The following is a 14427-nucleotide window of genomic DNA, read 5'->3' as shown; positions in this document are numbered from 1 at the left end:
TCATCCTAGCCCACCCACCTAGACCCTCGAGGGTCGTTTTTGTCTTCCTTGCTTTGAAATGTCCCATCCATTACCCGTTCATCCGAGTAAATAAATGGCCATTGACCCAAGCTCATCTAGTCCAGTCAGCGTCACCCTCTTCCACTCAAGTCGTCAGTCATGATGGCCCTCGGCGCATAATAGAAATCAAAGGAAGAGGAGAGTGGAGGACCCAAGTAACCGGCGAGCGGCTTGCCCATAGAGTTGTGCAAGAAATCCCCCTCATTCAAATCTCATCAATGATAGCTTCGAATAATACAAGTTCCAAAAAGATAAGTAACCTCGTGTTGTCTGTTCCACCTAATAATCGGAGCTCTACTTGAGCCAGAAACAAGAAGAATAGAAAAGAAAAAAAAGCGCCATACTATATGCCACCGGGAGTACAACAGTAGCGGTGGAGCAAAGAAATATACATCCAGTTCATGTATGTAGGGCGCAATGCAAATTTCCCAAGTATGGAAGGCGAGGGAGCCACGTATGGAAGTAGAAGGGGAAAAAAGAGGGGAAAACGGAAAGGGGGGGGATGGGCAGTATAAAGAGAGGCCTAAATCGTCTCGCTCTTGTGTAGAATCGTTGAAAGTCCTCTCGAGCCTATCCATCTGGACCCAGTCAACTGTCTTCTGGCTATAGATATCCAGGAGGCGGAACACTCTCGTACGGTGCGACCTGCGCCGACCCGTCAACTGGCGAGCGCATACGCAATGCACCCGCCTCCTTACGGCCACGGCTGGCAGACCGCAGCCGCTCGGTCGCCTTGGAAAAGCGGCTCGTAAATCCATGGTCGCGATCTCGATCCGTGAAGCTACGACCACGCGAATGGCTGCTCTTGGAGCTCCGTGGCGCCGGAGGAGCTAGCACTGGCACCGTCGTGTCCATTGGTGCGGCCACGGTGGCAGGCTGCTCATCGTCGTCAACGACAATCTCAATCATGCCGTTCATCAGTGCACCCCCTTCGGAGGACGCCATGTGTGGCAATGGGGCTGGAGGAGGGGGTGGTGGTGTCGCCAGGTGTTGGAGTTCCTTTAGGAAAGGAGGCGGAGGAGGGGGAGGCGGCTGTGCCATATTGTGTTGGTCGTGTGATGCCCGTCGGGATGGTCCTTCGCTGTTGCCCAGCGTCTCATCAATTCCACGCATCTCGCCCGACACACCCTTCATTATCGAATTTGCCCGGGAATGAGTCCGACTATGCGACTTGTCCGCATATCGCCGCCTGTGCGGGGGATCCTCGGGAATCGGAGCTGACATGCTACGGGGGATCTTCGGTCGAGCTGGCGGCTGGTATACCGTCGACGGAAGTAGAGTCAGGGGCTCAGCCTCTTTCTCCTTCTCCGGTGACTGCTGAGGGGACGTGGCCGGAGAGTGTCGCTGGGCAAACGTGGTAGGGATGGGCGGAACGTCAGGGTTGCCATAACCAGTGTTGTCCGACTCCAGGATGAGTCGCATTGCCTTCGGGGTGGCCGGAAGTCCAATGTAGACATTGTTGCCATTGCCGTTGCGAGCGTACATGCTTCGGGTCTGCTCGTCACGACTGCGTGGCGGCCCGTCATTCTGGAGAGACGCGGGAGCCTCCACGATCTGGCCCAGGGAAGACGAGATGTCGTTTGGGTGCGGAATAGGAGGCGCCGACGGTCGCTTAGCTAGTGATTTACGGCGCTCTTCCAGCTCACGCGCTGCCTGCTCTTTTTTGCGCTGCCGCTCGTCTTTCATCGCCCTCAGATCACCAGCGTGATCTCTAGTAGACCGGCCTTGCGGGACAGATTGTGCTTGTGCCGGCTCGCGCTGGTACTCTATGGATACCTTCTCGCGTCGGCGCCGACTTTCTGAACGCTCGCGTCTCGTCGAGACTGGGGACATTGCGTCGCCACCGATGCTATGACTGGCACTTCTATTGTGACGAATGCGGAATCGTTCCTGGTCTTCCAAAGCTCTCCTGTAATCTTCTTCATCCTCCGACCCTTGATAATGGAGGGCGTTGGCCGACATGGGTACTGGCGAAGACGGCGAACGGACCACGGAACCTTCTCGCGCCTTACCACGGCCGCGGAGGTCTAGAGGAGGTGGGACCATTCTTTCCTCGGCCTTGTTGTAACGGCTATGGCTACCACGACTCGAGGCACGGCTGGCCGTTTTGGATCGGGTCTTGCTGCTCTTCCTCGCCGTGACGGGGTCGTCGCCCGTGCCTTCATCAAGAAACTTCGGTGTGCTAAGGTTGATGAGGTCCTCAGGAGACATAGGGATAGGTGAGGTAGGCGATCGCTTCGCCTTGGGCCAGTTACGAGTTGCGGACCGGCCGCGATCTTGAGACCTCTCCCGCGATTTGCCAGTGCGGGTCCGAGAACGGCTGCCCTCACGGTCCCGGCCGCGCGATTCACGACGACCTTCCCGGCTGCTATGCCGGCTTCGCTGTTTCCGAGAATAGTGCTGAGCGGCATCCAAACTGTGAATATAGTCCTGCCTCCCACCACCCGTAGTGTTGCTGCGATGGCTCCGGCCTGCACTGGATTGGGATGTGACGGAGCTTGCGACGGAGCCCGGGCCACGTCGGCGAGACGGCCAGTGATAGCGGGCGGAGGAGGCAACAGACTGTTCCGGGGAGGTGATCTCAGAGCCGTGGACGTCGATGGGCTGAAGCTGAAGCTGAATGCCCTTGGGAATGCGGTCTCGTGAGCCATTTCGACGGTTCGCGCTACTCTCCATCTTCACTGTGACCAAGGCATCGGGTGAGGGGAGGGGGCGCCTATCCTGATCTTTGAGGGCAGCTCTGCGGTCCCGCATCATCATAGGGCTCGCTGTAGCAGCACGCTGTAAGGTGAGACCCGCAGCCAGCACCTCTTGTTCGTCGGAGGACATGCGCGGATAGGCCTTATAAGCGTCCCCCTGGTCAGCCGCATGAGTCGAAGACTCGCCAGCCTTGTGACCCCGGTGCATGTCCGAGGTTACTTCTCCAATAGACGGAAGACGCTTGCGGCCAAAGGCCGATGAGTTGGATCTCGCGGAGCTTGGCGTGTTAAACTGACTTCGGCTGGAAGGTTTGATAAAAGCCGTAGTGACATCGAAGCCTCCCGGAGAAATCGCCGAATCTGCGATGGGAGTGGCGCCAGCAGCAATGGGCGTCTGGCCGCCATCTGCCTGGGAGAAGAACTTCATCTTCGTGCCCTGGTCTCCGAACGAGGTGATGAGCTTCAGCGCCGACGTCTTGGCGATGCTTCGTTGCGGTCCGTGGTTAACACCAGGGGGGGACAGGGGCGGGGAGAGGACTTCGGGAATGCCCTGGTTTACGGTGGAGTTGAGACTCTGGAAATTGACCTGAGCAGCCGACGGCGACGTCCACGGTTCTGAAGATTCTTGTCCGGTGCAGGCAAAGCTGTGTCATTGCAGGTCAGGGCTAGTGCACGAATTAAGGAGAACGGGAAAAAAGTAAACATAAGAACTCACCACCGCACTGCCAGGTCTCTTTGCCCATGCGAAATAGCCCAGTCTCCCCACTTCCTGATGATTACAGCCTGGCGTTCCCAGACGGTAGGGAAGAAAAGGCACAGGAGAATGAGCGCCTCCATGTATTGTTTATGAGACACGTAGATTTCGATGGCGTCATTGTAGTCACCCATGCCGATCAAAATGGTGGCCGCGGCATGAATGTCGCCGTTCTCGAGCAGTTTCTGTACGTATGCACGACCGAGTTTGTTCTGGACGGCCTGGCCCCCTTGGCTGCCGATTCCGCTGAGCGCCAGAAGCATCCAGTCGGAGGATGTCATTGATTCTGAACTGGCACCCATGACATCGACACCGATGTCGCCTAGCCACTTTGCGAGAAGAATGCGGTTTGGCGACCCCGCGGGATGGCGGCTCATTTCATCCCGAACCAAATCATCCATCTCTTGATACCAGCCAAAGATCGTACTTAGCATTTGCTGGCGCAGGTCGTCGTTGGTGAGTCGGCTCGTCTCCACGATGGGACGCTTGTGAGGGACGTCACTGAGACGACTCCTAGTAAACTTGAACAGGTCAAGGACTTTGGACTCTTGCGGACTCGGGAGGACCTCGTGGCGCAAGCGAGATTGTTTATGTCGCGATCTTGTCGAGGTTCCGCTCATTCCGCTGGTCGAATACATATCCCGGTCCCTGTACGCGGAAGCCTGGGAAGACCGCAGAGACGAGGCGCCGGACGAGATGTAGGTGTTCTCGGTACGGGACCGCGACAGCACAGATGAGGGGTAGCGGCCGGGAGTTGCTGAACCAGTGGAGGACCTCGATATCGACGAGCCCCTGCTGAGGCTGGAAACGGGACTTGCAGCGTCGTATCTGTCTCGGTGAGCCGAAGGCCCGGGGTCGTTCCGGCGGACCATACGAGCAAAGGGGGATAGGTGATCATCATCGCTCTCGGAAATACCCATTTCGATGGTTCCTGAAGTGGCATCCGAATCAGTCGCAATGGTGGTCGCGCTTCTCGCTGTCTGGTCCATTTGCTCTTCGATGGATACAGGAGGCGATGGGGGCAGCAGATTGGCCGGGTGCTGAACATTGGCCACCATGATGGCCGGGAAGTTGAGGTCGAATTGCTGTACTGTATTGTTGGCGCCGAGGGTGAAAAGGTTTGCTCCGGGACCATAGACGGCAAGGCCCCTGACGTGTTCGAGCGTGGGGATGCTGTCATACGTGACATGCTTAGTCCTTACATCCCATGAGATCGTCTGCCTATGATTTTGATGTGTGAGGTTAGCTCTATGCACCTAAGCAAGCGCGCGCACGCATGACATTCATGGTCAGGGAGGGCATCTTCGGTCCTACGAGTCTGAATACTGAATGATTCGGCCGTTCTTGGACCAGGCCATCCAGTTAGGGCCGGTGATCTGGTTCTCAGTTCGCCTCAGTATCCTAACCACCTTGGCCGGGTCGTCGCTCTTGTGCGCTTTAGACACGCTCCAGACTCGGAGGTCGCCATCGTAAGTCTGAACAGCTAGCATGTCTGACTTTTGCCGCGGAGAGGAGGCGTGCCAATGGAGAGTAACAATGGGTGATGGGCCTCTCGAGGTGGTCAGGTTGTGGAGGATTGTGAATCTTGGTTGTAATGTGGCTATAAGAAGGGAGCCATTCTGATATCTAGGGAGACCGGTGGCGTCAGTTCACTTGTGCTGTCATCGCTTTTCGAAGGAACATACCCGATGGCAAATGTCCGGCAATCCGCTGCAGGAGCCAAGGCCGTGACAGCGATTTGATCAATCGTCCTCGCAGAGATGTGTTCCGAAGTCGTGGGCTCGAAGAGAATGATATTGCCCTGGGTATTCCCTACGGATTGTCAGCAGAAACGAAAAGGACAGCAAGTGCAGGCTGGCCAGACATACCAAACGCGACATTCCCGCTTCGCATCCATACCGCCGTGGTCAAATGCTCGTAAGACGAAAAGCGAGCCACCTCATCACCAGTCATGAGGTCCCACACTATCGCAGTTTGCCCAGCATCGTAGCTGACAACCAGTCTTCCGCCTCCAAGCTCGCTGTGGTTATCGACGGCGAGCAATTGGACCTCGTCCGAATGGCGAGAAAAGCGCCTCTCAATGGTCAGGGTATCGTGGTGGGCGCAGACGATCGAGTTGCCTTGGGCGTATAGAAGCATGGACGCAGTGGCTGCGGCCGGCTCAAAGTACCGCTGGATACTAGACGGCGACATGGTGAAGTCTTGTATGTTAGTGCCGCGGTCCCTGGACGACCTTCCGGAGCTGACGGTGTCAGTGCGGTGCCTGGAGAGGGCGGATGCGGACATGGCGGCGCTGATATGCTTTTGGCGCCTCGCTCTGGTCACAGGCGGACTGTTAGCCGGCAACCTGCAGGAGGAGGATGTCATATCCGGGAACGTCTGCAGTACACCGTGTCCCCGAGGGGCGCTTTGCAGGGGACCAAGGGGTGATTGAAGAATGAGGAGAAAGAGGCATGACGTTCGGTGAGACGGTTCACATACCAACCCGTATTCAATGACAGAGAGGTGCGGAGAAAACCCAGTCGCCAGTATTGTGACGAAGCAAGGGACGGTCGTGAGGCTACACCTTTTCCATCTAGTCCATCACATGGAACACTTCAATGCCCGTTCCCGGACCAGACGACCCTGTACGTTTCAGCGTACCGAATTCGCGGGACCAATTTGCAGCACAGAGTCGATTCGTAGCGGCGTAATCGATTCGTTCCTGGCCACGGATGATGTCGTGAGCCGTCGTGGGTGTATTTAATCTGCTAGCTGCCCGAGTGTTCCTTCTCCGCGATGGGTGTACTCGGTGGTCGAGTAGAAAACAGTGAGACGAAGAGAGCGGTCGGGCAACGGGACGTTAAAAGACGGTGACGGGAGGGCGGTTCCTGTCCTGGGTGAGGCGGCGTAGATGTCAAGTGGCACAGGAGTGGCTCCTAGTGGGCTGGCTACCCTACCGAAGCGAGTGGGCACGGGGTTTTGGCGAGTACGTTGTATAGCACAGGGGAGAGCGACGGCTTAGCGCGTGTCCGAGGCTTCGGTCCTCGAATATCGGAAGGCAGGAAAGTCGCGTGTAGTTTATGCAAAAGCACAACGATGAAAGGTGTTGCAGCTGGGAGCAAAGAAGGGGGCGAGTTGTTGGATGAAGCGGGTGAGGCAAGGCGAAGAAGAATAGGTAGACAGGAAAATAGAGTGCAGAGGAAAAAAGAAAGGAAGACCTACTGTGGTAACCCCCAGGATCTACAAGAGGGGGGTCGGGATGCTTGGGTGTGATGGAGCCAAATAGACCAAGGTCAGAGTCTGGCGGCTAACATAGTCGAGTCTGGCCTGTCAGTGGCCGATCGGTCGAGGACAATAAATTAGGGCCCTTGCTGGGCGCCGGGATCTGGAGGAGAGCGGATGCGGACCGGCTCACCTGGTCAAGCCAAGACGATGCATTACAAGGGCACCACGACCGGGGTTCGAACGTCCAGGGGGCTGGCAGGACGATAAGCCACAGGATACTGCGTGTTGTGGAGACGGGCGCCCTGGAAGATGGAGAAGATAGACACGCTTATGCAGAGACAAGAATGGTTGGTGGAGTTGAGAGTGTGTGAAAGGCAGCTGGTTGGTAAGGCGCAAGCAAACAGTGTCGACGATAAATACGTTGTATGTAGTAGCAGTGCCGGCGAGCGCATCAACCGACATCAATATTTTACCATATTTAGCTTCTTGCTGATTGGGTTACTGCCGATGTTCTCGCCGTCGCCTCACTCATGTCTTTAAGCAAGGCAAGATTCGAATGCTTGCCAGCGGCTTGGTGGCGGAGCAGCTCGCTGGCTGGCTGAGTGGCACTCTTGACGTACTCCGTATCTGGACTCGCAAGATGGCCTGAATGTCCAGACGAAACAGGCTTCCTGTAGAATCCGAGTAATGTTGTATGTATGATTATGTTGACAGAAATCGATGTTGTCTGGCTTCACCGTCGGGAAAGACGACGAACGGACATTGGATGCGATAGGTAGTCAGAACCAGCTACCATTGGCAAAGTCTTGGAAATGTGTGGGAATCATTTAGTGCCCTGGTCCTTGTTACTCTCTCTCGCTTCTCTGCGTCACTTGTTCGGTTGGCAGATATCTGGCGGCCCAAGCCAGATCGACGAGGTCGTGATATCTGTGTGTCCAATAATAGACCAAACGAATGTGGCGGTCATTCCGATACTGGTCAGACATGCGAGGTCGTGGGGTAATGATCCCAGGCCCATTATCGCTTTGAAGCGAGCTCCTGGTTGAGGGAAGCCCATGCTGCTCAGTCACTCTGGATGGAGAGCAAGGCATTGCACGAAGGCGGTAGCAGAAGTAAAGCGGTACCTTTCCGGTGCATAATGCTGTGGCATCAACAACGGAATCTAGAGGGGGGGACAGGGATCTCCTACGGAGAAGCGCATGCTAAATAAGTGGGCAAAGCATATGGTTCCAGGACCTCTAACGACAGAGGCATACTTCGCAATGATCGAGATGGGCTGAGAGAAGATGCGATGCTGTCCATCCATTGAGTTTTGAACTGAGAATCCCTGAAGGATAGCGGGTGGGCGTGCGGGTGGTTCGGAAAGAGGAAAGGTGTGGTTGGGGAACATTGATGGTGGGTAGGATGAAATGTGAAGTGGAAGGAATATTTTCGTCTATCGAAAATTAGGCGACGTTGAATGAACTTTGGAGTGAGGAGGTCGTCGGTGCTTCTTGCCATTCGAGAGGAGGGGCGGGGCTAACAGGGACCGGGGACTTTTCTTCCGAATAGGGTAGCGAAGAAAGTGCAAGGGCCTAGGAGCGGGGCCAGCTCGCGGCGCACGGGTTGGATGTCTACGCGCCGAGGAAGGAGTGATGGCGCCTACAGCACTTGCATAGGGCCAATTAAGAGCCGCAAGTCTCCTTTTGAGGGAATGCAGGCAGAGGACTTGTGGGAGGCGAATCCCAAGGATGGCAACCTGATTCGTTGGAGAGGAAACTTTTCACCCGTTTAGTGGGGCCCTTAACAACGGTGAACTGAGGAGAAAAAGGTTACTGAGTACTGTACTCCCACTTCGTAACCTTCGTATGTCGAGAAGGATGGAAGTAGGGAATACTTTGTCGTGGACATCGCCGCGGGTCGCGACTGCACTGATATCGCACCATGCCAAGGTATAGTCTACCTATAACTCTCCCCATACTCTCAGTCTTCGCCTGTTTGGTTTTGTTTCCTCCCTCACCTTTCTACGTTCGCAGGCCAAGGGTTATTTTTGACCGCCTACTTTCGCATCACCCACCCGCTCAACCGAGAGCTGGAGGAAAAAAGCCGATTGAACGCAGTAGATGAATGATGCATCACCGACTATACGTAGGCATGTATGTATGCATACGTTGTATGTGTATGCTTTTCTCTTTCCATACATTATTAGTTCCAATGGATTGACGTCTCGCGCAACCTCGCCGTCTCCGTCCCTTTCTTGTGCGCCACCATGACCGGGCATTCTGTATTAGTACGCCTCTTGGCATACCATACACTCCGACGTCACCCTCATCAGCGTCGCCGTATCACTCTTTGACAGCCTGGCTGCAGCGACTCTAGCTATTGCAGCATGTCAACTAGCACTTACACGACTATTAACAATTCGACACCTAATAGTTCGTCTCCTTCTCTATTCGCCCCCTCGCCCTTTCTGTCCACATCACTACCCACCACCATGCAGTGGGTGACTGAACGGTCTCTTCTCCCAAGACTGGAACGATATAATATCATGGCCTTACGAAGTATGCACACTCAGACTGTCGCGCCGCACTCATACATGGATCAGCGGCTGTTTTAGCGTTGATCGTCGCTTTGCCCCTCGAACTCGCTAGCAGACGCATGCAGATCCTAATTCGGCATGGCTTCATCAGTTGCGAATGGCTCGTGGGCAAATGCATCGGCAGTACGTACGTATTCAGACATCCTATCAGGAAGTCATCCGATGCTTCAGATATATATGGATTCCTATCTCCCTCTTACCGGCGCTGGGGCCACGAAATCAATCCTGTCACCCTCAACTTGACATGCAGAGCGATGCTATATCCCACCCGCATCGCATGAGTCCGTAGAACCTTTCTCAAGTACGCACCGGCTGCAACATGATGCAGGATATTTCAGTGATTCGTATAGCATCCTTCTCCTGGCTGGAGGAGATGGTGGCTCTATCACGTTGCCATCCCGCGATACAGGTTGTTGCGTAGGGGTTATGGAATGCTCGATGTTTTGATGGACACATCCGATGCCTTGCTTTGCGCATGACTGAGAGCTCATTCCCTCGACGCATTGGGTTTTCCTCTGGCCAATTTCTTATTGACCCAACTACGATGAACCAGGTCAAAGTGTCCCAGCATGTCGATTCCACTTCAGGTAATGGGTGCCAATATAACATTACCCACACAGCATACGAAGTACGCGTGGTAGCCATGCCTTGCCGAGAGCGGCGTCAATCTGCAAGCACTCATTAAGGCCTGACGCGAAGACTCGAGAAACAGTGGTATAAAACTCCGTACCTTGCACCCCGTACGACCCTGTGCTACGGCTTCAGGTTATGCAGGCGGGTTCCTGACCACGCTAGGCAGCAGAAGCTTGCACCTTGTGTCTCCTCTGTCCAGCTGCGTATTCGGCCGTTGCTGAATCCCACGGACCATGCCCCTTTCTCGTCATCGTCCTCGGCCGCTCGTAATATACGCGACAGCCCACGTGTGACGACAGGAAACCAATTCAGAGCGTCATATTGATGTAGCTTCTCTGAGGAGAGTTATAACCTTATCATGAAAGGCATAATGCTAGGAATCAAATCGAGTATCCTTGAACGTCCAACTCCCATGACGCACTTCTTGCTACGGCTTGGGTTAATACAGTGGGGGGCAAAAAGTATTTGAACACGACTATGTACCCAGCCATACATTTTATAGGGGCATAGTACATAATCGTGTTCAAATACTTTTTGCCAGGCGCTGTAAGTAGGTGAATTTTACTTGATTTGTGTCGAGCCACTGTTAGCTTACATAACATCGGTCTTTTGTCAGCTTAGTAATCATGGACTAACAATTACAATCACCTAGATCCGATGTCGAGGAATAATGTCAAAACCAAACCACACACAGCAATGGTCCTACGAAACAAGGCCGCCTGAACACGAAGTGTCGACATATCCGCCTAATGATTATCACAGGCTGGCTAGGTACGCCGATAGATTGAGCTAACAATAGGGTACCTACGTTGTACGTCCTCGTGTGAACGTCCCACCACACCCACCACCACAGTGTCTGTCACATCTCATTTGCATTTTCCACCTTCAACCCCTGCCGGTTCGCAGCTGTCTCGGCCGGGTCCATTGCATCTTGAGTTATGAACCTTTTCATAACTCAATCCAGCACGTCAAGTTTTTGCGGTTGGGCTACGCACAAATCGAACTTTGCTTGGAAGGGCGGTCGCGTCCTAGAACTGCAATACTTATGACCAGCGAGAACTGTACAGGCTGGCACCGAACGGGAGACGATTCTCGTTTCGTATGTCTCCCCAGCAGCACCATAAGGCCAAGTCCTACCCACCCTATAAAAGGCGAAGGTGCGCTTCTCGACGACCGTTCGACCAATGGACACACGCTTCGCCTTGGCGACGACACCATCAGGAGTCGGCGCGCTTCAAATGCGCAGCTGGATGGTCCAGAAAGACCGGGCCCGTGACTTGGAATTGCTGCGGGCGGTTTCATCAGCTTTGAAGAGGTGTGTGGAAGCTGCGTATCTTTGCGTGGTCGGTAGAGGAAACCATTTGCGCGTTCACTGGAAGGGGTTGCAAAAAATGTCCTGCTTTCTTGGACAAGTTGGCAATATTCGTACCGACAAGTCCGTGGGTTCCGTATGGGCCCCTGGCCACGACGCTCCTGCTAAGACTTTTGCCATTCCCAGTCCTCCATCCCCTTCCTTTTCTTTTTCTGGTTCTCGCCGTCGATTCTAGCAACTCGAAGACAGAGCCTGACCAGGCAGCTGAAAGAATTAGTTCCAAGACTGAGATTGAAGAAGGAGCAGGCGAAGATGAGATGACTGGGAGCGATGGTTCGCGAGTTGGCCTATTCACTCCAAGAGAAACTCCCACCTCGATCGACCCCATCAGCAGCTAGCGAGCTGCATCTGCGCTGATCGTCACTACGGGTGGGTGGGTATCAGTATCCCCTTGCACGCGCCCTGCCCATCACGCATCAGCTTCCTTGCGCGCTGCCTTAGCATCAAGGTCATCTTTGGAAGCGAGGCGCGAACAAGAAAAAACACCCAGTCCTCACCGACAGTTGATATCCTGTTTCTGGACGAAGTTTCTTGCCCGTTGGACCTTTAAATCCTCCGCTACTTCGACCCAATCCCCAACCCCAGGCAGGGATCATGTCCTTTCCCTCTCCTCGATCTGGCATAGCGTCGTGATCTCATCTTCGGGAATGGGCGGGTCCGTCACTAGTCTCATGTGACTGGCGTCAATTATATCGGCGGCACGGCGCGAAAACAGGTGTTCCGTGGCCGCTCCTTCTCCTTGCCTCTCATCTTCTGGTGTCCTCAAAAACGCTAGACCATTGTTGACTAGTTCCCTTGTGTTGCTCGAGGCAAGCAACGAGTTTGTTGGCCGTCTTTAGTTTGCGCTCTCACTTCGAATCTTATTGCTCGACCCATTTGACACGACATCGCCATGAACATTGCTCCTCTCATGCCATTGGTGTTTCGTGCCAAATTGATCGGGATACCAGCGGCTAAGTAAGGGGATTGCTCTTTAGTCTCACAACGCGAGACTGTTGGTGACAAGAATCAGAAACTGGATTTATGGCGGCTGATGACTGACACGGACAGCTGGGCCTTGAGAGCGACTGTTTGAAGAGAGACGTTCTTGGAAGAACCACACAATCCCCATGCCAACAAGGCAGTGCCATGCGTGTCGAGTTCGAGAGCTAGGAAAGGTCGTCGAAGCCCAAGGGTACCGGACTTTACGCCTGCAATTCGGGTCCCCAGGTGGCTAGGGATAAGTACGTGTAATGCCAATAAGGTGAGACAGAGTGTTTGGGAGTCCTCGTGGGATGCCGGCTTCGGCTTCAGCCTCCATCCTCGGTCTCTCAAGGGCCAAGGCTAGCTCCATGACTATGCCTCAGTTCGTCGACCTCAAGGTACCAGACCAACCCAACCTGGACCAGATGTTCTTTCCCTCCGGGTCTATTTATTTGTTCCGTAATGCATCTCTTCTGACTGGGCTTGAAGTAAACCTGTATGGATTGCCAGCGTCCTTTTTCCCGTCTGTCCCCGCAGAACGCGGAGATATCGTCTCATTCTTGACTACTCGCTGACAATGTTTCGTTGCAGAGGCCCTTGCTGTGTCTCGAGTCGGTTCGATATAGTTGATCGAGTGTTCCAGTCATCCGACCCCAACGCCAATGGCGAGCCTGGAATTTACGACATCGATATTTTCTCCGTGGAGGTTCTGCTGGACATTCATTAGACTGGGTTTGACTGAGCTTGAGGCGGGCCTTGCTGCTGGGTGCTTCATTTCACAGTCGCTGGAGCATGGTCGGTCTTGTCACTGCTATTGAAGCGTCGAGCCTTTTCCCGCCGTGATGTCGCCGTTATTAACCTTACTCTCCATCGTAGCTACGTTTATCTTGCTACAATTCGAGAATGTTGGTTTATTCCAGCGCTGTGTCACGCAAGCCACATACTCAGAGGCACACGAGGACCAATATATGACCTCGAGACATCTTCATAAGTCTACAACATCTGCTTTGCCACATATGATTCCTCTATACTTGTGGCTGTTAGGGTGACTGGACTTGGGGTTCGCAAGGCTGGGTTGTAACTTGGGCTTTGCTCCGGAGACAACGTTGACGGGCCTCTCCCTCGTCCGTCCGTCGTCGTGTACTGATCTCTCCGGTAAAAGTCAGACCTTCCCAGCTGCTTCCTGTCCAAAAGTCCATTTCTCGTCGAGATGTCCCCCGCGTCTCATACCATGAAATGATGGCATATCATTTCGAGAGGCACAAGGCTAGAGATCAAAGGGATTAGAGCTGAGTCGGGCCTCGTGCCCATGAATGCAAAATCTCAGCTGATTTCAAGAACAAGGAAAAAGGGAGGTAGAGGTGGGCAGAGATGACACCGACCACATTACGGCCACCGACCTCCAGCTCCTGCTACGGTTTATCACCTCGGGAACTTCACTACTCAGATCCGGATCATCTCTTTGTGTTCTACCTGAGCTATGGCCTTCTCCCCAGCCATGACCCCTATGCCTCTCTCACCGTGTAGGAGCATATGGCAGATCCCAGAAGACAGCCGTCCTAACGGCAAGCTAATCGGGAAGGGGTACTATGGAGCATATGAACGAGGAGTGGATGGCTAAAAGTCCTCAGTAGATCCCGGATATGGGATAGTATGCTGTGGATGGGTTTACATATGGATGCGATGTCCCAAAGGAGTTGCGGCTACGTTCAAACGAGACGGTCCACAAGTACCTGACAAAGAAAATCCATATGGTTCACGTCGAGACTCGCCATAGAGCAGGGGCAGCTATCGTAGATAGGGGTGGACAGAGGTGCAAACCATCATGCGTACTAGATACTGCGGGATAACCTGAATATAAACAAGATATTCCAGGATAAGGGATCATGATACCAGATCAGAGAACCACTGATCTCTAACGCCCTACTTGGAGGTTCACGGTTTGTCCAATAACCCAGGAACAATTCTCTGTCCATTGAAAAGTTCCACGCCCACCTCAAACTGGCAATATACAAGGCGAGCGGAACGACTTGCAATATCGAACCAGAACCTCCGGGTCATGGTCGGTGACACGACTCAGGTCGTGGTTCCCTGGCACCACGGCCGACGGCGCGGTCAGGGGCCCAGAGTGACATATCAAAATTGATACTAAGCGTCAGAC

The 14427-nt window shown here is 54.0% G+C and overlaps 1 protein-coding gene across 1 annotated transcript; it reads right to left on the bottom strand.

Moving 5' to 3' along the window:
• Positions 1-663: 663 nt before the first annotated feature.
• Positions 664-5706, bottom strand: ACRALDRAFT_1067593 (uncharacterized protein; the record flags this gene model as incomplete). Its single annotated transcript, XM_071017467.1, has 5 exons — positions 664-3403; positions 3475-4734; positions 4828-5139; positions 5199-5325; positions 5382-5706. 5 exons carry the CDS (start codon positions 5704-5706, stop codon positions 664-666), a joined length of 4764 nt encoding a protein of 1587 aa, XP_070878679.1.
• Positions 5707-14427: the final 8721 nt, after the last annotated feature.

This window comes from Sodiomyces alcalophilus (genome assembly GCF_042370955.1).
Source record: "Sodiomyces alcalophilus JCM 7366 unplaced genomic scaffold ACRALscaffold_1, whole genome shotgun sequence".
NCBI classification, from domain to species: Eukaryota; Fungi; Ascomycota; class Sordariomycetes; order Glomerellales; family Plectosphaerellaceae; genus Sodiomyces; species Sodiomyces alcalophilus.
The sequence above is the reverse complement of the archived record's forward strand: the minus strand, read 5'-3'. Positions and strand labels throughout refer to the sequence as shown.